This window comes from Scomber scombrus, chromosome 10 (genome assembly GCF_963691925.1).
Source record: "Scomber scombrus chromosome 10, fScoSco1.1, whole genome shotgun sequence".
In the NCBI taxonomy this organism is placed as follows: Eukaryota; Metazoa; Chordata; class Actinopteri; order Scombriformes; family Scombridae; genus Scomber; species Scomber scombrus.
This window is the reverse complement of record NC_084979.1, coordinates 9,660,674-9,686,109: the sequence shown is the minus strand read 5'-3', so window position 1 is coordinate 9,686,109 and position 25,436 is coordinate 9,660,674. Positions and strand designations below refer to the sequence as shown.

At 40.8% G+C, this 25,436-nt stretch overlaps 1 protein-coding gene across 1 annotated transcript in view; it reads left to right on the top strand.

Annotated features, from left to right (window-relative positions):
- Positions 1–19,036, top strand: part of bsna (bassoon presynaptic cytomatrix protein a) — a 105,222-nt gene extending 86,186 nt beyond the window's left edge. Inside the window, exons 5-13 of the mRNA XM_062427534.1 lie at positions 1,125–1,295; positions 1,967–2,223; positions 3,029–3,965; positions 8,122–10,606; positions 11,522–12,025; positions 13,457–13,800; positions 16,907–17,000; positions 18,599–18,730; positions 18,996–19,036. Coding sequence (XP_062283518.1) covers positions 1,125–1,295; positions 1,967–2,223; positions 3,029–3,965; positions 8,122–10,606; positions 11,522–12,025; positions 13,457–13,800; positions 16,907–17,000; positions 18,599–18,730; positions 18,996–19,036 — 4,965 coding nt within the window. The remainder of the gene's footprint in view (positions 1–1,124; positions 1,296–1,966; positions 2,224–3,028; positions 3,966–8,121; positions 10,607–11,521; positions 12,026–13,456; positions 13,801–16,906; positions 17,001–18,598; positions 18,731–18,995) is intronic.
- The last annotated feature ends 6,400 nt before the right edge of the window (positions 19,037–25,436 follow it).

The window sequence follows — 25,436 nt, the reverse complement described above, 5'->3', positions numbered from 1 at the left end:
TCTTATTGATTTCTCAATGTTACAAAATGTGACAGTTTTATTGAATATTTTTTTGGCCAGTGAGACCATTAAATATAACCAGAAGATTGTGTTAATATCCTGTCATTGTTAGAGTTCTATAGTTTGCATGCTATGTTGTTCATTTTACTGGACATTCCCTCTATATAAAGAGTGCATGAACATGCCTAGAGTATATATATATGAGACTGATGATGCCCAAATGTGTGTAAAGTGGTTTCATGTTCCCTTTGATGGTCAGATTTATATCAAGAAGAAAGATGGAAAGTGGTTTCATGTTCCATTTGTTAGTCCGATTTATCTGAAAAAGAAAAATGGATTGCATTATGTTGTGAACATTTACTAATCAATAGCAATTACACATTTGACTATATTGCTTTTCTCAGCTCCTAATAGCCTTGTGAGGATGTTTTAACAGTTCACAGAAGGGCTAACATGACAACTTTCTTCTTTTTTGATAGAACAAGCAGTTGAAAATCTTTCAAGTTAACTCTGTTAAACAGGTGTGGAAGCCTTCCTTAATGAGAATGAACTAGAGATGGAATGATTAATATGCATCTCATGACCTATGGTATAAGCAAAAGCCCTAACACCTTATTTGCACCAGCCTGTCATATATGCAACAAAGAAAATGCATTAAATATTTTCTTATAAGCATTATATGACTGGCAATTGCAATTACTGGTCCATGCTGTGCTTAATTTATGTTGCGCTTCCATCCTTGGTTTTTGCTATAACTAACTTGGAACCATTTTTAAAACTAATCCATCAGCACACGGATGACTCCATGTCACATTCAGTTTCAGGAGTCCTGTGATTTGTATTGCATTTTTGATATTTGATCATCTTTTATTCAACCAGATGTGCCAAAAGTCAACAACCTTGTCCTCTTCCGTCTTTACCATCCCCTTCGGTTTCTCTCTTTTTTTCTCATCATCTTTTTTGCATCATTTATTTTTCTTGTTTGATCTCCTCTTGTCCCCTCAACTCATTTCCTTTCTTCCGTCTTGTGCTATGCTTCTACATACTTTTCTGTTTTGTTCTCCTCTCTGTCTGTTTTTGCCCATGTGTGCTTCTTTCTGTTCCCTCACCACCATTACTTTTAGGTTATTCAGCAGCAGCAACATGAACGCGAGAAACAACTTGTTGTCCAGAGGGAACAGCTGGCCCAGCAGAAGTCCCAGTTAGACCAGATCCAGTCTTTGCAGCAACAGCTCCAGCAGCAGCTTCAAGAGCAGAAGAGACAGAAAACAGCCGCTGCAGTTCAGGGCATTCAGGTATGGGGAGTGAAAAATATTGGGAGATAGATTACAAGTCATGTGACGTCCTCTGGTATTGATGTTATAGGCTTGAGCCCTTGGGCAAGAGTGGCTGAGAATTTTAGGTTACAGAACAACTGTGCAACTCATATCAGATGGCTCATTAAGCCATTGACACATACTCTACCAACTCATGAATTAACTGGGCTGGCAAAGAAAAGTTTGTGTTTGCGCCTGTAAAATAATTGTTTACTGTGTACAGAAGAATGCAATTTCTAAAAATGATCTTGAGAAATCCGTTAAGAAAGTATTTGCTAACTTAATTATTTTCTCAGGCTTCTCAAGCTATATGTCATTATGTTTGTATATAATGCAATACCCAGAGATAACGGCTAAAAACAAGTCAGCTCCCTCTTGATGACCTAAATTTAAACAGAGCAACATTACCCTTTGCTTTTACTAATAAGATTAATTAGTTATTTTGTTTACGTACATATCTTGTTATTATGTATCTAGCCACTCTTGGCCAGTTCATTTGAAGGCTTCTATGATTTGTGCCAAAATCTGGTTGATATGTGATATGAGCTGCAGTTGCAAAGCAATTTCATTCTCAAATGAGTCAATAGCAATAATGGGTGGAGTGGTCAATTCACACCATAAAACCTTACAACCATCAAATTTTTCTTCAGCTGGATGCAAGTGGACAGCCTCTGCACCCTTACATGGACTCTCAGATGGGCTCCCGTTCCCTCCCCAACTCTTCATCAGAGATGTGTCTGAGGAGCCAGGAGGAGCACATGGAGACCAGGAGCAACATGAGGAAACATAGCTCCATGACCAGGCTGAGCAGGGACAGCTTGGATGGAGATGGCGTGGTGTTCTACGGCTCCCCCCGCAGGATCGTGGACAGCTGTGTGCAGACAGATGATGAAGATGGAGAGGAGAGGTAGGGATGTGTGTGTTGGTGGCCGGAGGAAGTGAATGGACAGATACATTCAGTAGATCTGTGTGTTTAGTTGGTGTATATATAGGTGAGACTGTGTGTGTGTGTGTGTGTGTGTGTGTGTGTGTAAATATAGGTGAGACTGTGTGTGTGTGTGTGTGTGTGTGTGTGTGTGTGTGTGTGTGTGTGTGTGTGTGTGTGTGTGTGTGTGTGTGTGTGTGTGTGTGTGTGTGTCAGTGTTTTTTAGGCAATGATTACCTTGAAAGTTTCTCATTTTAATTCACACTGTTCTGTAATAACAAAGCAAGACATAAGCTGAGATGCAGATGCAAGTTTTATGAATAATTTATAAACAATTTCACACAGAAACATTTCTGAGAGTTTCAAAGGCAAACAGCATTCTGCAACACAGAAAGATGAAACATCCAGTTATGGTAGATGTTCAAACATCAAAAACCTGTTGACTGAGGATATGTTTCAGGTATATGTTTGCCAGTTACATTGTAGTGTTCTTGATATATGGATTAGTTTTCCCTAAGCTTCTCTTTTTTAATCTAAATTAACCCAGCTGTTTTACTAAGAAAAGGTCCCTCGGTATATCTGTATTGTTATCTTATTTTTCATTCACTCCTTGCTACCTAGCATTTACTCAGTGATTAAAAAACAATAACACAGTGAGGTTTGTATTAGTATTATTTGGTATCAGCAGGCATCCAAAAGCTATGTTCAAAAAATGAAAATGAGCTGGCCATAAAATAAAGCATCATTGTGTCTTTCCTTACTCTGGTCGTCTTCTCGACATCACCAGGTACATGATGCGTCATCGCACCAGGAGGCGTGGTCGCAGCGTTGACTGCTCCGTGCAGACAGATGATGACGAAGACAAGGCTGAGACAGGACAGCCAGTCCGCCGAAGACGTTCCCGTTTCTCTCGGCACTCTGAGTCCAATGCCACTGGCAGCAGCACAGCTGCCACAACCACGGCATCCACTGACACCAAAACCGACACCCCCAAGATGGTATCTTCCAGTATCGCCATCCAGACCATCAGGGAAATGTCCTGCCAGACAGAAGTGGAGCACCTAGGAAGAATCTCCCCAGCAATCCATGTGACAGTACCAGACCCCAACAAAGTAGAGATTGTGCACTACATCTCAGGACCTGAGCGGACCCAAAAGGGACAGTCTCTAGCATGCCAGACTGACCCGGAAGCTCAGTCACAAGGTGTTGTAGCTCCCCAGCTCAGTGTACCAACAACAGTCAGTCCATATTCTTCCTCTATCAGTACTGGGACACAACAATCCGGTTCTGCTGACCTTCAGAACCAGCAGCGCCAGCAACAGCATATCACAGCAAACGCAGCCAAGTTTGAGCGACGCCGCCCCGACCCACTCGATATCAACTACCAGCCACACAACCACCTCCACAATGAGTCCATCTCCAGCATCATCCGGCAGCAGCAGACAGCCCCCAAATCCCCGCAAGTCTTGTATTCTCCTGTCTCCCCAGTGTCCCCTCATCGCCTGCTGGAAAATTCTCTGTCCAGTGAGCGACTGAATAAGGCCCATGTCACACCTCAGCAGAAGTCCTACACAGCTGAGTCCCCCCAACGACACCCCTCTGTGCCCCGACCCATCAAGAGCACCCAAAGGTCCATGTCAGACCCTAAGCCTCTCAGCCCCACCACAGATGAGCATACCAAGGCCAGGCTGTCCCTGTATCAACAACAAGCACTCCAGAACCAGGTAAAGTCATTCAAACCATATTGACATGAAGCAATTAAAATGGGTTCAGGATACAGTCTGGATACAATAGCTAACACTGGTAATACAATTTGTTCAAAGTGAAAGTGAAGCTCCTTTCACAGGCATCATGACCAAGTTATAAACTAGATAGAGCAAAGGTCTGTATTATTGGTACATTGACTATTTGTTTCTAATAAACCCAGACATAAAAACAGTGGTCAAATTTAATAGGAATAAAAGAAAATGATTGCCTCATGTGCAGTTAAAAAGCATCTGTTGAATTTTGCACTCAAGTAAAATGTAGTGTGAAAATATATTCTTATGATATTGGCTACCTTGGTAGATATTTCAGCTGTAAACCATCCTTAAAACGCAGAGACGACTAGATGGTATCCTATGTAGCCAACAGGTCCAGTGCCAAAACAATTATGACTCAGTTACTGCTACAATAGTTGTGGTGGAATGTATCAGCAGCAAAAGGCTAAAACAGGCTAAAACTTTGGACAGTGCCCCAGCACAAGTTCACACAGTTATTATATTTGCTCTTGACAAGAGTTTGACTCTCTTTTTAGTTTTCAGAGGTGTCGGTATTTCATATTGATTGGCCTCAATGCGGGCCCTGTGCCATGAGGGGGTTTAAGGGAGCTTATAGCCATCTCAGTTGTATTTTTTCTCCTTCTATTTAAGCTTCATTTATCTATATAGAAATAGCAAAAATAACAAAATTACTGGCTGAAATATATATAAGATTATCGCTTAGCTGTTGTTTCAGAACAATGGACAGTGCTGTTTGTTGTGTATAGGGGGTGTTTGTGCCTCACGCTATCCATAGTACCGAGAGAGAGAGCGAGAGCGAGAGAGAGATGCAGGCCACAAACAGTTGTTTCTACACACCTCCCCCTGCTGATTTTGAAAGAGAATGATTCAAAAATGTAAAAAAATATTCAGGCTCTGCTAGTGCTACGATTTTGAAGCAGAAGCCTTATGTCGTTATTTAGCCTTTCTCAGGCTATTGCATGGTTAAAGCATGTCATTTTATTAAATGAAAAAAATGGCTCACTCAAAATTTTAAACAGCCCCCTCAGTCATTTCATCCTGGCTCCTGGCCTGTCTTAATGTAGCCCTGATTGAAACTTTTCCTTTGATTACAGTTTGCTCCTGTTTTTATTTTGTGAGCATTATCAGTGTTTTTTATGAATGCTATGATGACTAATCTCCATTGTCATGAATTTTTCAGATGTTACTAGTCTTGTTTTCAGTCCGAGTGATACCCACTGACACAATACCCACCCTGAAAGTGAAATACAAAGAAGAATCCACTGTTGAGCTTTCTTGAGGCACTGTGGACCTTTATTATAGAAACCTGTATTGAAGGAAGGTGTTTAATAGCTTTCCCACTCACTAATTATTTTAGATTACTAAACTAGGTAGTTAGTGAATATTGCTGCCTGTCAATTTTACTTTGTATAAATACAGTATGTGATGGTATAGTCTTGACATTCTCTCTGGTATTCATTTGCATGAAAATTATCTCCATTTAGCTGATCTCAACTCTTTAGAATACTTACATTATGTCAAATGGAACAATATCATCTAATACTTGTGTGCATTAATATTCAATGTGATTATTCTCTGCTATACTTACAAACCAGGGGCAATTAATCTTGAAAAATAAACCTGTATGCTTTTTCCCATATTACAGAGAACATGGCATTGATCTCACAATGAACATATTTTGGAATGAAAATCTTTCATTTGTTAAGACAAAATACTAAAGAGCATATTAATGGAGAAATATATGTTTAATAATGATAGCACTTTTCAAACCAAGGTTGCAATGTGCGTCAAGCAAGACAGTGTATTAAAATCCACATATTGTGAAATTAATCATTATTATCTAGTAAAATGGGGAACTTTTAGGTGAGGTAAGTAGGCAAAAGACAATAACTGACCCCAATTAATCACTTCCAGCAACATAAACAAAATAAATGAATAGGCAATTCAAGTAAAATAAAGTCACATCAAAATATGCATAATATTTTTTGATACCTATGCTGATGCAAGCCTCCAATGATGTTGTACAACATAACGCACAGGTGAAATGACTATGAGGATTTTTATGTTTTCTCAAGAATGTAGTATATAGTATATAGGTATTATATGAATGCTGTGATGAATAACCCCTTTGTTATGTATAGATTTTTCACACCGTCCAATATTTTCTCTCCTAATCCTTTGAGGTGTCAGGAGTTTGTTTTACTGCCCACAAGCTAAGATTATATTATTAATAAGTCCCCATAGGGATGTTTTTTTATGTTGCTGCCCCCGCACAGATTGTCTTGACAATAACATATTACATACGCTATCATCTATTAACAAACTACTACTAATACAGTATGCATATTTGGTAAGGGAAGGAGCAATACAACGTTTACACATATTTAAAAAACAAAGATGAACCCACCTTCATTGCTGCTCATGGCATTCATGATATTGATTAGCAACAGAAAAAACAGTGACTCATCAGTAGAAGAATAGAAGTGCTTGGCTAGTCTTGACAGGAGATTAAGCTGTCCACACATATTCAGTTTTTATAAGTTTTATATTGTGTTGACAAAATACATAGCTAAAATAATAAGCAAATGCACAAAAAATCTTTGTGGGGCGTACCATGGAGCACATGTTGCAAACGGCTTGGTCTGAAGTAGGGCTGGGCGATTATGGCAAAAATCAAAATCACGATTAATTGAACTTTTAACCTCGATTACGATTAATAAACGATTATGTATTTTCACAGTTTCTTTTGTTTTGTATTTTACACTGCCCTCACGATATTTTGTGATATTTTCGCACATGAGTGTCTTTAGGGAGTGAAAATTATGATGTTTTAAGGTGTGACGCTGTGGTTAATGTTTAGTTTAGGCACTAACCCCACTTGATTAGAACTATGAAAAGATCATGGTTTGGGTTAAAATGATCACTGGAGACAAGTTTTCAAATTCCTTAAATATATTTAACCTTTACTGTCATGGCAACAGTGAACACCACGATTAATTGACATGAGCAAGATTAAGTCGATTAGAGTTTCTAAATATTTTTCGATTAATTGCCCAGCCCTAGTCTGAAGTTTAAAGTTGGCAATAACCCTTGTGAGTGTGCATGGGGCTATGAGTAGCAAGATAATTCAAAATAAGGAAAATGCACAGAACAGCATCTGCATCTGCTTTATGGTGTATACCTGCCAAAGGGGTAGTACTCAGTTTTGTCTCCAGAACAGCACAAATTCAACACAATGATTCAAAAAGGTCTTGGTAACCTTCCTTATCATTGGTCATCAGTAAATGCTACCAGCCCATGTTCAGTTTGAAGCAGACAAAGACCCACCTATTGAGACTTTCTTAAAAACGGCCTTTGACAAAAAAGCCTCAAAACTCTGAATCAAAATCAAAAACTTTAAAAAGCATTTTATTTCATAATATCAGGCAAATAATTGTCTTTTTAACATCACCAAATTACAGAATCCAAATGAAAAATCAATCAAAAATGGGTTTTTTGCATTAGATGTGGTTGATTTAACAGAATACTGCATCACAATTGACACTAATTTAAACTTTTTGTATGTCTTCTAACACAAACTTCACTCTTGTTTCTTGTTGTCCTTGTCTTTGTGTCTATATGTCTCCTTTGTCTCCCTTGAATATCCCTGTCGTTACGTCCTCTCCTCGTTTTCTTCTGTTCCTTGACCTTTTTCTCTGTTTGAGTTTCCTTTCCTCTTTTTCCTCCTGTATCTGTTGTGCACACCATCTGTTCTCCTTCTTCCAATTTCTCCTCCCACTGTTATCCATGAATCTTCCTACACCTCTTCTCCTTTCTTCTCTACCCCATTCTCCACCCCTTTCTCTTCATCCTTTTTATTCTCTCTTTCACCTGACCTGTCCTCTATAACCCTCTCCACCCCACTCACTCCTCTCTACTCCTCTCTTTAATCCTGTCTCCTTATTTGACTGCCTCCTCATTCATTTTGCCCTCACATGTCCCTGTCCCTTATTCTTTTGTTATGTACCTTTCTGATCCCTTCCTTTCCATGCTTTTTTTGTCTCCCCCATGTTATCCTGCTCTTCCATCCCTCCCTCCCTCCCTCTTTCTCTCTCTCCAGCTGGCAGCCCTTCAGCAGAGCTCACTGTTGCGTAAGGTCAAGCGAACCCTGCCCAGCCCTCCTCCAGAGGAGACCACATCAGTTCACCTGCCCATGATGACACCTGCCCTCCAACAGGTCTACCTGCCTAACGTGCCCAGCCTCAAGCCCAGCTCCAGGTCTGGCCTGGCTGCCAAAGCCAGCCTTCTCAAAGACCTCACCCATGAGCTGAAGGCCGTGGAGCAAGAATCTACCAAGCTGAGAAAGCAGCAAGCTGAACTGGAGGAAGAAGAGAAAGAGATTGATGCAAAACTGAGATACCTAGAGCTGGGGATCCACCAAAGGAAAGAGACACTGGTCAAGGAGAGGGAGAGGAGGGATATTGCCTACCTGAGATGTATGGGGGACACTAGGGACTATATGTCTGATAGTGAGTTGAATAACCTACGTTTAGCAGCTGCAGCTGCATCACATGAGACCAATGGGCTACTGACAACGAGACCGAGCACAGCTCCTCTCAGCCAGTTCACCAGCGATCTCAACACAGCAGCCCAGTACCCACCCACCTCATCCTTCCTCTCCTGTCAGTACCCCCAGAGCCAACCGGCAGCTCCATCTCAACAATCAAGTGTACCATACCAGTCCACCACATTCAACCAGCCTCCCTATCCTACTGTGTCACAGTCTCAGGCACTACCACAGCCAACACCCCTCCAAAGCCATGCCCACCCTCCAGGACCTACCTACCAGTCTCAAACCTCCTACCCTTCCCACACCTACCCCCAAACTCAGCCCCCATACCCCCAGACAGACATGGGGTTACCTGCTGCACCCCAGCCTCAGCCCCAACCAGGGCATACAGGCTTTGGGCCAGCACCACCAGGTCAGCCCCCATACCCCACCCACAGCTCACCCTATCCCAGCGCTGTGTCCTCCTACCCTAGCCAGACCACCCCATACCCTGGGCAACCCCAAGCTGATATCCTCACAGTCCATCCGGGAAGGCCCAGGCAGACTTCATTAGCTGATCTGGAGCACAAAATGCCCACCAACTATGAGACGATCAGCAACCCCACAGTTGTGGTTACCACCACGGCACAGGGCGCCACTTATTCCAGTGCAGCCCCATCTTATGATCAGTACACTGGTACGACAACCATGGCTAGCTCCTATGGGCCCTATGGCTCAGCACCTGTGTCCAGCAGCTACGGTGGGTACTCTGCCATGCCACCCAACACTTATGGCCAGTATACTTCAAGCTCAGCTAGTTCATATGGCCAGTACACCACAACCACTGCTAACACTTATGGGTACCCCACTACCACAGCCAGCTCATATGGACAGTACAGCTCTACTGTTTCCAATGCCTATGGGCACTCTGTAGACAGTCCCTCCACCTACAGCACGGCAGATGGGATGTACATGGCTCCTGGTTTAGAGCAAAACATCCCCAGAAACTACATGATGATTGATGATGTAAGTGAGCTGACGGCAAAAGACGGGCTGGGCACGACGACAGGGGACATGATGCATCATGGCAGCAGTGGGCGTTATCCGGGCGACATCCATGGCCACAGCAGCACGACGCGTGGGGGAACTGGCAGCTCCTCGTATGGCAGGGCACCCGAGGAAGAAGCAGCGATGCAGGAAGAGTTGTACGACCACCATGGCAGGGGTAAGAGCAGCTACAGGCACGGACCTCTAGGGGGCAGCAGCAGCAGCGTGAGCGCTAGCATGGGTGGGGGATCCTCCTATTACTATGACTACGACTACAAACATGGCAGCATCCGCTCCGGGGTACAGAAACCTTCGTCATCCTCCAGAAGCCTTCTGGCTCCTGCTGTCATGTCCTCCAAGCGCAGCAAGCACAGGAAACTGGGGAGTATGGAGCAGAAAATCTCCAAGTTTTCCCCCATTGAGGAGGCTCGAGATGTGGAGGCAGACCTGGCTTCCTACTCCTCAGCGGCAGGTGGAACTTACCCCTCCTCCCATATTAGAGGGCGCCAGTTGATCGAGGATTATGGCTTTAAGAAGACTTCCTACGACAGCACCACCCATGGTAGTCGATACTACGGTTCGATGGGTGAGGAAGATGACCGGATTTACTACACCTCCACTGGCCGATCTCGTTCCACTGGCTACGGCATGGACAAGATTTCATCCAAGGACTACTCTGGGTATCGCAGCCGATCCTATGAGAGAGACGATCGCTCATACCGATCTGGCTACAGCCGGGGACGCCACCCAAACCGGCAGTACTCTGAAGAGGAGAGCCCACTCAGTCCCCTGGGGAGGTTCATGGGTTCTGGGAGATCATCAAGCTTAGGTCCCGACCCATACGACAGTCGAAGCAATAGATATCAATACTATGATGGCCAATATGGTTCCAGCCACTCGCTGCCAGACGTACAAGACCACATACGGGACCTTCCGCGGACGCATGTCTACAAGTCGGATGATACGTACTTAATAGACGATTATCATTGTGCTGTGTCAGACAGCGAAGGTAATTGTGGGAGCTGAATGCCCACACAGTCTCACTACCTACTACTGCCCCCACAGTTTATCTAAACGTCCCCCACCCACCCAGAGGCTAGGCTTAGCAAAAAGAAAGAGAAAGAAAAAGAGAGACAGAGATAGCCGTTGCATGCTGATGTTTTTCTTCTTCCTGAGAGTCAGTTGGAGCTCTCATATCAGTGGACTGCTGTCTGTCTGTCTGCCTGCCTGTCCGTTCTTCCGCCTGTTCGTCCAGTCATCTGTTTGTCCAATACTCGCATGGTTCTCCGACGTGGTCGTTTTCTTCGTTCGCTACACTCTGATTCACTTGGAAGGTCTCCTTTGCACGTCACAGATGCATTGTTTTTTTTCTTTACAGGGTTTTATCTTTAATTATGTCTTTGGCATTGATGTTTTCATATGTTTTTTATTCATGAATTCTTGTCTACACTGCAAAACAGTCCATTACAGTCAGTTATATATTTAAACTTAATTGTTCAAAGACAACCAGTATTATTGTCTCACTGCAACACATAAATGCTAGTTGTAGCATCAAGAATAAAAAAAGAAGTTTGAGTTTCTCTTTGCAAGGCAGTTGTTTGTATGTTTGTGTAACATAAAACATTTTCATGTCACTGGCTTTATGTTTGAAACTGAATTTGAGCTGCCAAAGTGGACAGTTTTGCAGTGTTTTATCTTGTTTATATTGTCTTGTAATGTGTGAAGGCGACGTGAAGTGTATTCTGCATGGATGTAAAACTTTTATTTTTATTTTCTGCCTTTCTTTCTGTGTCTTTTCCCTCCTTTTCTTTTCTTTTGCATGTGGTTGGTCTTCTTCTTCCTACCTCCTTCCTTCTCTCAGCCTGCATGCCGCTGTCTCCAAACGACATGGAGATTGACTGTGATCTGCTCTCGGTTTCCAAAGCCTACCATCTTGGCCAGGAGGAGACTGACTGGTTTGAGAAGCCACGCTCCAGTTCGCGACACTACGGAAGCAGTCACTCAACTGGGAGGAGGAGCCACAGTGTCAAACATACCTACCATGATTATGATGAGCCTCCCGAGGAGGACCTGTGGCCCCAGGATGAGTATGGCCAAGGAGGGCGACACTCATCATCCCGTGACCACCGGCACCACGGCAGCACTAGCCGACACTCGTCCTCATCACGTCATTCAGATGCAGAGCAGAGGGCTTCGAGGTCATCTAAAGGGCACCCCAAAGACCCAACAATGCGCCACGACCCTTCAGTACGATCATCATCTACAGGAAGACGTGGTGACTCAAGGTCTGGAGGGTACCACTCATCGGAATACAGCCGGGATCCATCTGGGCACCACCATGGCCAGCGATCCTCCAGACAGGGAGACCCACACCGGTCCTCACGCAGCAAGTCTCAGCAGCAGGTGGACATGCAGGGCCAACCACCAGGTACATACAGGGCATCTTTACATCTGACATAGTATGTTGTATCAACACTGTTTAATATAATTCATATTAGCATTAAATGTGCAATTTCAGTTTTAATATTAATCTGTATTTGTAGCCCTTTACCGCAAATATTTCTTAAAATATTTTACTGAATAGAAAGAGCTTATCTAGCTGATTGTTTTGATTATTCAGCTAACTGATTGATGTATTCTTTCGCTGACTTTGCACACTTGTATGCACTGAAACAGTATTCTACAAGTTAAGGTTATTTGGGCATTTGGAACACCTTGAAGTATTAGAAAAAAATTTGTAATATCCATTTGCTAATTTAATTTCATGTCTAGAGCAATCATCAGACCTCATTCAGATTCCACTCAGTGTAGCCAGTCTGGCAGCTGTCAAGAATGAGAAGTGGTGCCAAAATGTCTTCATTTAAAACTAATTATATGTCTATGACCTGATAAGTAACAGAAATAAGTTATATTTCTTATCTATGTTAAAATGTATTAGTTATTTTATTTTAAGTGAGTGACTCTTGCTTTGTAATGATTTGTAAGTTTGTAATTACTGACACAAAATCAGATGTTGTTTCTTTCCCTCATAATTCTGAAATTTCTCCTCTAATGCTGCTCACTCTTGTTTCCTCAAGAAAAAAAGTGTTTCTTTTTTCTCATTCATAAACAAGACCATCAACCAAATATTGAATGAATGAATTGACATTTTTATAATGTGTCCTGCAGACCTACAGTAAACTAAGTTTCCTGAATTATGATAGACCCTTGAATTATTGGTGGAGCAATAATAAGCAGTGATTCTTGGATAAGATCCCTGTACATTTTTCATTTAGGTCTTAGGCAGCAATTTTAATAACCCCTGTTGTTCAGACTGGGTATGATGCTCTTTTACAATCAACTCTCCCCTCAGGGATCAACAGTTTTTAATTAACTACGTCAACCGTAACTTCTTGAAGGAAATGTTTTCTCCTAGGGCAGCACTGAGGCTGTATTATTAGTCGTGTACTCATTAAATTGCTGGTTTGATTTTTGCTCACACCATTTGTTGTATAATACACTCTTTCACTCCTGCTTCTTCTGTCAGTTGCTGTTGTTTACAGTGTAATACATACAAAAAATATTTCAAGAATAAGAAAATCTTACTTAAAATGTTGCAATTCCTTAATCAGCAGATTGGAGTTTTACGTTTACAAAGGCAGAACTTTCTCCTAACCTGCTCTGCCTGCAAGAATTGACTGACTGGATAAATTAATCCTCATTGAATGGAGCTTATCAGTCACAGTTTTTCTCTATGAACTGCAGAGTGGATGATGCAAAAATCAGATGTTTTTTCTTGCACTCAAGTGGTTCCAGTTTTGGAAAAATGAGTGCAATCTTTTTATAAAAATGATTTTTCACTCTCACGTCCTCCACCCAGGCACGTCCAGGTCTGGCAGCTCTTCCCGGGCTCAGGGCCCCGCTGGTGGTCCTACCGGATCAAGTCGACAGGGTGTTCCAGGTTCCCAAACAGATGGGGTTCCGGGACAGCGGACCCAACTCCAACAACAAGCCCAGACTTCGGCAGCCCGACCAGGGCAGCCTGGTGTTGCAGCGACCACTGGCCCTCAGCAGCAGCCCCCACCCCAGGGACAAGGCATGGGCATGGGAATGGGCATGGGCATGGGGCAAGGCCAGGCCAAGCCAGGGCAGATGGGACCAGCAGGTGGACCCATGGGGCAGGCCAGGCAGACAGGTCCCACTGGAAACACACCAGCCACCATGGTGAGTACAGCTTGATTAGGAGATATTAAGATTAACATCTGTTGTTTCTATTTGATATGATAAAGAGACGGTATGATAACGGGTACAAAGAGCTATTGTTTTTCTGAGTGAATAAAATTAGGAGACATGCATCATTTCATCGCCATTAAAATACAGTTTTGTGGCATATCTGAACATGCTTTAACATCATTTTTAAAATGCAATTTCTTTTCCATCACTGCATGGTGTGCGGTTGATGTCACACTTTGAAAGGAGAGGAGCATGGTCTATTCTGAATATACTTTTCTTCGTTGGAGATGTTGTTTGTTAGGACTGTATCACAACTGATGCAAATATGATCTTATTCCCTCTGACTTCCCTCACACACTCATTCTTCTCTATGCAGGCCTAGAGAGAACTTTTTTCCAGTTGTTTTTTGGGCGGTTAATACATTTGTTTTGTTCTTGAGATCACAAAGTGTTTCATCAGCAGTCTTTTAACATTTTGTCATCTTGATTTTGATTTTTGATCAGGAAATAATATATTTTTAAGTTTTCACTGCAAAATTGTATCTCCCTCTCTGTCTCTTTCTACAAACGCCCTCCTCTTACTATAATAACTGGACTTCCTCTAACTCCCAGTTGCTAGGCCGATTATCTTCCTGCATCTTTCAATCTTTAAGTTTATAGTCATTCTGTTTTATTCTCCCCCTCCAGTCCAGTCATCCAATTTTTTGCACCATCAACTCTTCCTTTCCTCTCTTCTCTCTCGCATTTACTTCAAGTTTTCAGGCAGTTTTTACTCTCATCCCTCGCCTTCCCTCCATCCTCCTGTGCCTCTCAATGCTCCCACAGATAAGAGCTGGTCCATCTACTCCCAGTTAAGATGCTTTATTTAAATTCTGCTGTCCCTCTGTTGGCAGACCTTATCTAACACTGTGATTAACAGTGGCAGCTGACTCAATGTCTCTGATTCAGTCTGCTAGACACACGAGAAATTGGCACTTAAAAATGTCTCCCTGTGAAAATCTATTCTCACCCCACATTGGCTCCATAATCATAAATCCACGTAAATCTACTTGTATTTAGAGTCTTAAAATCTGATTATGATATTTAACATGAACATTCATATAGTGTGATTCTCTTCCTGAATGCATTATGTTACTAGTATATGTATGAATTATTTACCAAAGTAGTTTACAAAGCCACTGCCACCATGTTTATCATGAATATCCCAAAATTATTCAGTTATTCATGATCTGCTGAACAGTGTTCATGATTTCATCATTTCATATTGCTGCATTGTTGTACTATCAGCGGGAAAGAGCAGTGAAATAATTCATATGGTCCGATATCAAATTATGCAGGATTTTGTCTTGGAAATTATTCTGAAAGCTCTGCTCTGACAGGAAGCCATAAACTAGTAAACAGAATTTATCATAAGATGATTATTCAGTCTGCAAACTCATTCACTCAAACTCATATTGGGTCCATTGTGTAATTAAAAGCATTGATTGAGTGGCGGTAAATAATTAAATGCTGCATGCTGCACAGTGCATCATAATGCAAAACCTCTGTTCTGCAGCAGCTAAACTGGAGTCAATAAGGATGTTAATGCAGAGTATTGTTTGATTATTTGGCGTGTCCATCAAGCCAAGTCAAGTTTATTTATGGAGTGTTTTTAAACAGGAGTGACAGAAAGCTTTACTGGAAACAGAGGACACTAAGTAAGAACAAAAGAGAGATAAAACAGAGCAAACATCAGGCCATATCTCCTCCATTTGAATAGTACCAGCTGCTATATTGATGGATATAAGAAACCGCCTGGTCTGCATCTTATATAAAGCTGTATCCTTTAAGTGGAGTGGCAGCCTCCGTAGTTTTGTCCTTACATGTTGAGGGAAGAAACACAGCAACACAAAGCAGTAATATTTCAAACAGTTACTCAGCAGATATAAGAATTTTCAAACCATATCCAATGCAAGATATCTACAATAGCAACATTTTAATATTTTCTATTTGACCTCAGAGACTAATTGGAAAACAATCACCAATCAATTAACTTTTTATTTATATGTCACCTCTCATGCAGGTTAGTATGACACAGCAGAAATCAATGCAGAGAAGTAATGAATAATATGAGACTGAAAATTGATCCTTGACTTTGGAAATAATAGTTAAAACTTTAGCTACTGATGGTCTTCAACGGCAGATATAGTCTGCTCAGTTGTTGGTCAGCACTGGAGGCAAGTGCAAGGAAGTTAAATTGCCAACAAATGAATGAATGAATGAATATATTCAGTTTTATAGCATGAAGATAAATAAATAAATGTAAGGAGATTACAAAATAAAAACAGTTCAATACAACCTTATTGTCCACTGTGGTTTAGAGAGAATACATTCTTCATTCTTCCAAAATGAATAATTTTTTTTTTTTTCATCTCTTACCTCTTCCTTTGTGATGAGTTTATATTTCAACTATCTAGTGCAGTCGTCTAATGGACTATTTTAAGTTACTGGCGGAGAGCTGCCAGGCAATAATTACTGCCATCAGATATTCAAGCCCTGATGGGAGATGTTTCCAAAATGTTCAAATTGTGATGTATCATCCTTTGTCTTAGACAGCAAACAAAACAAACTTGATCAACCAATTTCTCTTGAATCATAACAATGTGAATGGACTTCCAGCAGCTGCTCTCTATGGAAGCAGAAGTAGATGAATGACATCTTTTCAGCAGCACTCCTCAGATTGACAGTTGGCTGTGTTGAAGATGTTGAAACTCATCATTCAGTCAGTCGTCAGTCACATCATTCAGTAAATTGTCACAACACAACGCAATAGAGAAGCAGCTTTGGCTGTCATCTTCTTTCTTTCACTCCATCTGTTTTTTTTTTGTCTTTTTCTTTGTGTCTTCTCTCCCTCTTTTTCATCTCACTCTCTCATTCAGGTTTTGTTTGAGTAAATAGAAATTAATCGTTCTTCGCCAGCATTGTCATTGTCCTAAACAGTTCAAAAGGGTAAATACTGACATGTGTCTAAATTACAAGTTTCCCTCCACAGTCACTCCTGCTGTTTTATCCTCATTCTCTCTCTTTCTCTCTCTCTCTCTTTCTCTCTCTCACAGCAGGCCAAAATTGACACGCCTCCAGTAACAGCCATTGGAGCGAAGGCAGCACCCGTCATGGCTACAAAAGCAGCCCAGCCCCCACTTACAGGCATAGGTGCAGTATACACATCTCTCTCTCACACACACACACACACACACACACACACACACACACACACACACACGCACACACACACACACACACACACACACACAGACTCCCACATCTTACCAGCTGTTGCCCAGTGTGCCTGTGTTATGTAACGGGTGTACACTGTCTAATCTGAGATTAATCTGCAAATAATCCCACGGTGGAAAACACACAGGAGTTCCACAGGAGTTTCACTTCATGGCAGCAAATCAGCCTGAGTGTGCCAAGTCTACCTAACCACTATGTAATGAGTCAGTTAGTTCATTTGGTATTTAATAGTTTAGTTCATTTGTAGAACAGATAAGCAGTCAGATAAGAATGTTTTAAGGTATTGCTTTTTTACTGCAGAACACAGTTCATATCCACTACAGTACCAAAATACATGGCTGATGCAGGTAGTAGTCTGATAGTCTGGGAGTAAATGGAGGTGGAGCATTCAGAGTCTGCATTACACATCCTGATGAATTGAACCAGGACAAAGATGTTTCTAAAACTGAAACTATTTGTATTGACAGATAATTACATGGCAACAATTTAGACAGTTAATTGCTTGAATAATCTTAAAGCAAAAATGCAAACAAAATCCCTAATCTGAACTACTCAAATATGAATATTTTCTGGAGTCCATCATTTTCTATGATAGTAGAAATGTAGGACAAAACAAGCTGTTTGAATGTGCCAATGTGGACTTGAGGAAATTGTCATTGGCATCTTGTACTATTTTCTTACATTTACAGACCAACTGATGAATCAATTAATATAATAAAAAAAATAAATGTAAGATTAATCAATAATGATAATAATCATGTTGCAGCCCAAATTCTTTCCCCTTATCTTAACCAGAAAGATTTTAATGCTTCGCCATATTATTATTATTGCCAGTCTCTGGCAACTGTTATCAGAGGTTTATCTGAATGGGCTAAATGAAATACCAGATGAAGGTTGTTGCAACACAGCCATAATAATAATAAGTGACCATAAGTGCTGATGGGAGGAGGATGCACATTTGGACTTGCACTTACTTGAATGTGTAGTCAGTGTGGAAGTCTTTCAGTTAATTGTTAGGGGAGGTTTGTTGGTGGCAGTCAGTCTAAGCCTTTTTTAAAGTTACTAAGTCAGTAGGGAGGAGGTCTCAATTTAGGAATGAAGGCTACAGCAGCACATGTACACAGACTAGAAATTAAACACAGAAAGCCCACAAAGGCCTTTACAATGGAGACCTAATGAGTGAAAAGAGGAAAGAGCTGCAGGTGAGGACAGGACAAATTACACAGAAGCAACCGAGGAACATCTGGTTGTTTAATTTAAGCAGTGAATTTAAGCAACTCACTGATTCTACTTCTCATACTGTTTAATTTAAAAGTGATTTCTGGAAAGTGAAATGAAAAGCTACAACATCACTTGAAACCAAAGATGCCATCTTATGTGTACCGGTACTGTGGATACCAGCTAATATTATTAATACTCCTCCTCTCCCCCTGACCCCCTCCCTCTCTTTTCCTCCCTTTTCATCTTTCTCAATGCTCTACTCTGTCTTCCTCTCTTTCTGTTTTTCTGTACAGGCTCCAAGGCAGCTCCTAGGCCAGGAGGGATTGGCAGTGCCGCAGCAGGTCAGCCGGGCATGGAGGGAGATGGCATGTTCTCCAAGATCCTGCCAGGAGGAGCCGCTGAGCAGGCCGGAAAACTGGGAGAAGGTGCAATAAACAAATCACTTAGTAACAGCAGACTCTAAACACGTGATTTGGCCATGGCATAATGAAAGCCATGTTGAAAATGTAGTAGTTAGATATTAAGTATACAAAATATTGTAGAAACATGATGGCAAAATACTATATTTGCTCCTATTGGATGTAACACATACAATATTACAGCTGTTCAAGTTCATTCAAAGCTTCATTTATTGTCTCACACCTTAATCAACATTGATTTAACTCCTCTATCTTGTCTACTTTCCTCTAGCTATCTCTGGTTTTGGCAAGAAGTTCACCTCTTTATTCTAAAGTGCTAAGATTAAGGTATTTATTTAGTTTCTTTCCTTTCTCCTGCATGCAGTGTTTATATCATGAGAAGACAAGTTTAAGCTGTGACTGTTTAAAAGTTTAAATTTTGTCTATAGTAGAACGTTTTTAAACTTTTAAGAATATGCAGTGGTTTATTTTGGTGCATCTGATGTCAGAAAAATCAGTGAATTTTTGCTGCCAGTTTTTATTTTGGAAACTGAAGTTAACCGCTGTAAGAGTCTGTTACCGCTTAAAAAATGCTGATCCGTGCTCAGCATTACCATGCACAAAGTTAGATAAAAGGAGACCTGAAGATCATTAATAGAAGAATCAGTAGCTACTAATAACAGTTATTTTTACTGTAGCTTTTTTAGTCTTTCTTTGAGTACTTTGTAATTTAGCTCAGTTTAAGTTATGCAAAAGGAGGCCATTGATCTCCTAAATAAAAGGCATAATACAGCTTATAAAATGTAGCCTACAGCACGGCCGTTAATATGAAAAGGCAAAAATGGAGTAAACTTTTCCTGCTTTTCAGAAGCTACAAGGTAATCATCAGACAGCAGCCGTATTTTCGGTCAATGCTTCATGTACAAAGAGCTGAAAACCTTTCTTGCTTTCTTCGCATCTCAAACATTACACATAAAAATAAACCTCTGAGATGCTGCTGGTACAAAGTCTACTGGGATGTTGACAGACAGCTACAGAGTGTTGTGTGTTGACTCTTGGAGGCAGCAGAGAGCAGGCAGTTTAAAGTGGTTTACTCAGAGCAGGCAGTGTGTGTGAGCTGGTGTGTGTTTGCTTTTGTCTGTGTTTCTTCTTTTTTTTCTCCTCCGGCTGTTCGGTACAGTATGTGAAGGTTGAAAACCAAACAGTGACAATGACAACTTATTCCTACTATGACATACAGTCTGCATCACTGTGTGTTGTTTACACAGTAGGTCCATCACAGATGAACACACAGTACCGTGATATACACAATATAATGATGTACATACCACCACCAGGGAGACTGTGGACTTGGACTTGACTGCTGTGAGATTTGATTTACTTGAGTCTGGTCTTCCTAAAGTCATGTGACTTGAAAGCAAAAGCAATTCTCAATTTTTGATATTTTAAAATCCCAAATCAATGAAAAATGACCATAGCATTGATGCAATATTAGTTTAACTGAACCCCATACCACTACTCAAACTAAAACATGGTGACTCAGTGTTAGACATACCATGCTCAGGTTTTAGCTTAAAACTGCCACAAATGTATTGTTACTTATTACGATGTGCATATGACGTTTAAAGTTATTTAAAGTTATTATTACACAAGTTATTAACAATCAATACAAAAACAGTGACATTCACGTTTTAAAAGAGGATCAAAACAATTGTTGAGTGGCTTTCTGGGTAACATCTATCCACTGTGGTGTTGGTGTAACTTTGAACTAAATTGGGCAAATGCTGAATTACTGGACCTGCACATTGACAGGTTTCTCTAATCTTAAACAAATCATTTAGCTGCTTAACTTTAATTGATGAATAGTCTTAGATACATGATGATGCAGTGAAAGAAAAGAATAAAGCAGCATGATTATGCCCCTCATACCTGAATATGAATGTAACTCTGAGGAGATGCAGCTGCTTTATTCATAGTTTTAAGTCGTTTGCAGTCATGTTTACATCAACTATATTTAGTATATTATTTGTTGCTTTCCCAAATTTCAAATAAAACCCTTCTTGGATTATAATATGTTCTTTCATTTATGACAGTAACCTGGGGGCTGAGGGTTTGATTCAGGACATACAGAATGTAATTATCTTCTGATGTTTTACTGCTGTGTTTTAATATAAAATGTGTCTTGTGGTGTCTAATGATGAAACAAGATAGTGTGTCAAAAGCTGTTTAAATGAAATCAAACTGACAGAATGTACCCATGCATTTTCAGGACTATATAAAATCACAGAGCCACGAGGCCTCGTACCAGAAAAACCTGTGAAGTTCCTCCTGCTTTTGTTTTACTGAAAGAGAGAGAGGAAGGAGAGAGAGAGAGGGACGGAGGGGGAGCAGAGAGGAGAGCTGAGCATACTGGTGAGTACTAAATGCTGCAGAGAGATGAAATATTGCAGCGTTAGTCATGTTTAGGGTTAAAAATGCAGCGTATTGACAGTATAACATTATGTGGGTTTAATTACCTTGAACAATGGACTTATGCTGACGTGAGGAATCCTTGCTTGTTTCAGGCACTTGTGTATTATTACGCTTCAAGTCAAACATATCAGCGCTTTCAGAAAAAGGTTTCCCAGTCATAATTACAACTCAGATCTCACAGTGAACGCTAATTACACAAACATTTGTCAAGGTATCAGAAGGTGAATGTTCCTATTAGGAAAAACATTCAGTCTAAAATGCTGCTGCTCCCTCTTTCAGCCAACAAGGACTGTAATCCTCCGGATACTTCATGTCTCAGGCCTGAGCACACTGGCAGAGAGAACACGCTGCGCTCTCTGGCAGCCAGACAGTAAGTTACCTTTTACTTTGCCTAATTGATCCCATTGAGATCTTTCTCACTTGTTGAAAATCACACAAAATACTTCTTTAAAATCTAAACAATGAGTATATAATTTGTGTTCACCTGTCATTATAATACAGATTTTAATAAGCATGTACTGTTACAGCGTCTTCCTCGATGCTACCACTAGGAGGCACCAAAGTCAGAAATATTCAAAGACTTGCAGGATAACTCAGCACACCTGAAAACTCAATATGCTTCTTTTAAATTAAGATTCTAAGGACAAAGGCAACTCTCAGAAGAAAAAAAAATATTTTTTCTGGAAATGTATTTGTACATCTGTAATTCTCCATCTCCACATCTCAGTTTTTGTCATGTGGGGACAAGCTGCCTGTTTTGCTTGTCACTGCAGTGCAGCCTGAAGCCAGTTTTGTTGCGTCTTCTGTGTTGTTGCAGCTGTTGTATTGTGGCTTGCTCCACATCAGTAGCATATGGGCCGTGTGTGTTTTTTAAAAGCCTTTTTTTTAAATCAGCAGTCAGTTTTATTCCAACAGCGTGGCAGCGAATTATCAAGCGCTGCCTGATTTGAACCTATCAGAGTAAATTGATAATGAAAAACATCAAACTCCAAATAGGATCAGAATTAAGCTTTCAGCTCATTTTGTTTTTTGATGAAACAAAGAAAAATGTAGCACTGAAATTAATTTAAACTAGTACCAGTGTTTGCCTTTTATACCCATTTTCTGCGAGACTAATCAACTGAGACGTCTCTTACTCACTAAACTGATTTGTTTCCGTTGTTCTGTCTGTGTTTTCGATCCACTTCAGGGCCTTTTAAAGTTAAAGAAATAATCATGTTATATTCATTCATCTACACTTTGATAACAACATCACAGAAGTCCCAATTGTGTCTGAGGTGTGACGAACACCTAAAGACCTCAAGGCCTAAATATAAACCAGCGATATAAACTGTTTCCTAAACATAACTATAAAAAGGTAATCATGCTTTGGTTGTCAGGAGTGGATATTTTAGCAAAATATGGAAAATATGTTGACAGTGAACAATGTACAGATAAGTTCACGTGTTAGCCAAAGCAAAGCATCAATGCAAATTAATTTAATGTGTAAGAGATGGGTTTGAACAATGATGTAAGCTCATTTCATGTGGCACTAGTAAAGGGTGCAGGTGTGTGTTTTGTGAGTTGGAGGTGTAAAAATAGGAGCAGCTATGTTAGGAAAATCTGTTATGTGCCTTTTTTCATGCATTGGAAGTGCTGCCTATTTGCCTCGGTACAGTGGGTTTTTAAGCTTTTAATGCACGGTGAGGTGGTGAACAGACATTGGTGAGGCTATTGTGTTTCACAGTCTTGCATATGTGCCATAAAATATAATGTACTGAGCCTGGAATGTTTCTGCATGCTGTGCAGCCATGCGCTCACTAACTGCCTCCTGTGACTGCTGCAGTCTCTCTCTCTCTCTCGCGCTCTCTCGCGCTCTCTCTCTCTCTCTCTCTCTCTCCTACTGCTGTCAAACATCACTGCTCTTTCTAACTTCCTTTTCGTCTCTCTCTCTCTCACTTTCATGTTGTCTTTCCTCGCTCTCCTCTCCCTGTCAAGCATCTCTCTTTCTCTCACTGCATGTCTTTTTCCTTTATTGTAACAATCTCTTTTTGTTCTGTGTCTCTGCCATTAGTACTTTCTCTTTCATGCCACCTAACCCCCAAGGAGAAAAATGTCTCTCAACTCCAGTTTATCTCTTTCTTGGTTGTCGTGTCCCTCATTGCTCTCTCTTGTTTGCTCCCTTTTAGACTATATGACCAAATTAGGTCATTACAGCCATGTGCAATTGTGATTGATTGTTCAATGTCATATTTCAAGCTTGCGGGCGTTATTTTGCTGCTAATGTCCCCCACTCCTCTGGGAGGTTTTAAACGAAATTTTGAAGCTTCAAGAGCATTAGTGAAGTCGGCCACTGGGCAATACGGTTCTGCTCTCAGTAAGTGCTCCAATTCACCCCAAAAATATTGGCTTGGGTTGAGGTCAGGGTATTTCAGCAAAGGGCCAAATGGTTACTGGTGTCTATATTCTTCTGGCCATATAGTGTTTTGTTTTGTTTTTTGCTACCTCCAACCATTTCTCCCTTCTCCTCTCTATGTCCAGTGTGAGTCAGCCTGTGTGTGTGTTTGTGTGTATGTGTGTGCATGTGTCTATTCATATATTCATACATCTTTGTGCGTGTGTCTTTGTGCCTGTGTGTTGTGTACCAGCCCTTTGGGGGCCTGTGTTCACTGGAACAGATTAAGTCTGGTGCTGAGCAACATATAAATACACAGCATGTTTGGAGCAGTTAATCTGGGTCAGGCACAGTGGGAAATAAAACCAGAAGGCAGTGATTTTTTGGGGTGGAATATATCCATTTTGGGGACCAAAAATGTGGACATGCAATTATAGACTCCCAAAGTTACAAGTCTGATTTTTCAAAGAAATAAATGAAAGAAAGAATCATAATCATAATCATAAACAAATATTTCTTACATACACAAATCTCCTATATGCAAAAATGCCATATACAGTACCAGAATGACAAAAAAGCAGCAATTAAAACTACTTAAAAGGGTAGTTTGGATTTTTTTTAAGTGGGGTTGTAAATGGGAGTTATCCATACTCAGTGTATTACTTGCACTAGATTTGGGTTGGTATGCACCCAGTTTGGAGAAGCAGACAGCAGTACCGCCACGTTAGCTAAGCAATGTACTGCTGAGGACGGGCCCCGCAGCAAAATGTATTTTAGCCACCAAAATAATGGCCCAGTATCATTTAGAAAGTCTTCACTCCTTTAACTTGCCACAGCAGCACTTTATGATCCACACGACTCATCTGTCTTGTAATATAGTGCACATTGAGAAATGGTTGAGAAAATGTAGTGCCAAAGGAAAGGGCTGTTTGACGGTGACGGAAAGCAGTGAAAACATTCTAAATATAGTGTACACTTAGTGGGGCCTTTTTCAGGTGGCTAAAATACATTTTGCTGCTGCGTTGACAGCACTATAATGCTTAGCTTCCATGCCAGTGTTCCTGTCTACTTCTCTAGACTTAGGGGCTGTCGACCCAAATGTACTGCAGGTAATATACTGACTATGGTTACAACCCCACTTCAAAACTAAACTATCCCTTTAGGGTTAGGGACAGACTGTCTTTTTCTGTTGGCTGTAAGTAAAATATTTCACAGGGGTATAAGAACATTGTTATTTCCTGCTTTTAATGTTACTGAACAAAAAACATTGTTTGTTTTAAGCCCTATGAACAAATGATCAGTGTAGATGTTTATCAGGGTCAAGAAACTGCAAACTAACTACACCTATTACACTTCAATATATGAGAGCATTCATAATGCTCTTATATTACTATTTCTTTAATAATGGCTTTAGGAAGCTGAATTATGGTTAAACAGAAACATTTGGGTAAATTGAGGGAAACTTTGTTGTTAAATGATAAACGAATGGAAACGTGTGATTTGAAACAGGACATGAATGTGGACTTATACACCTGTCATCATACAAACCTCAACAAACTTACTTTTATCTGCACTATACAAATGTTACTGAATCAGAGCCTTAACTGCTAGTGCACACTATTTTCATACAAATGAAATTAGTTGGACACAGGGTTTAAAAAACGTATTTCTCAGAGACACTGGGGGGCATAGTGGTTGCAGGTGGAGCTTGTTGGAGTACACAGGTGTTTTTCATCAGGTCTAATTATTGAACTATCTATATATACAATGAAGTGCTCACTTGCTCTGTTTGCCTAAAGAAGGGAGGAGGTCTATGACCCCAGATACTGCACAGGTCCCAGTTTGCAAAGTAGCCTACAAATACATCTTTATTGAACAAATACTAAG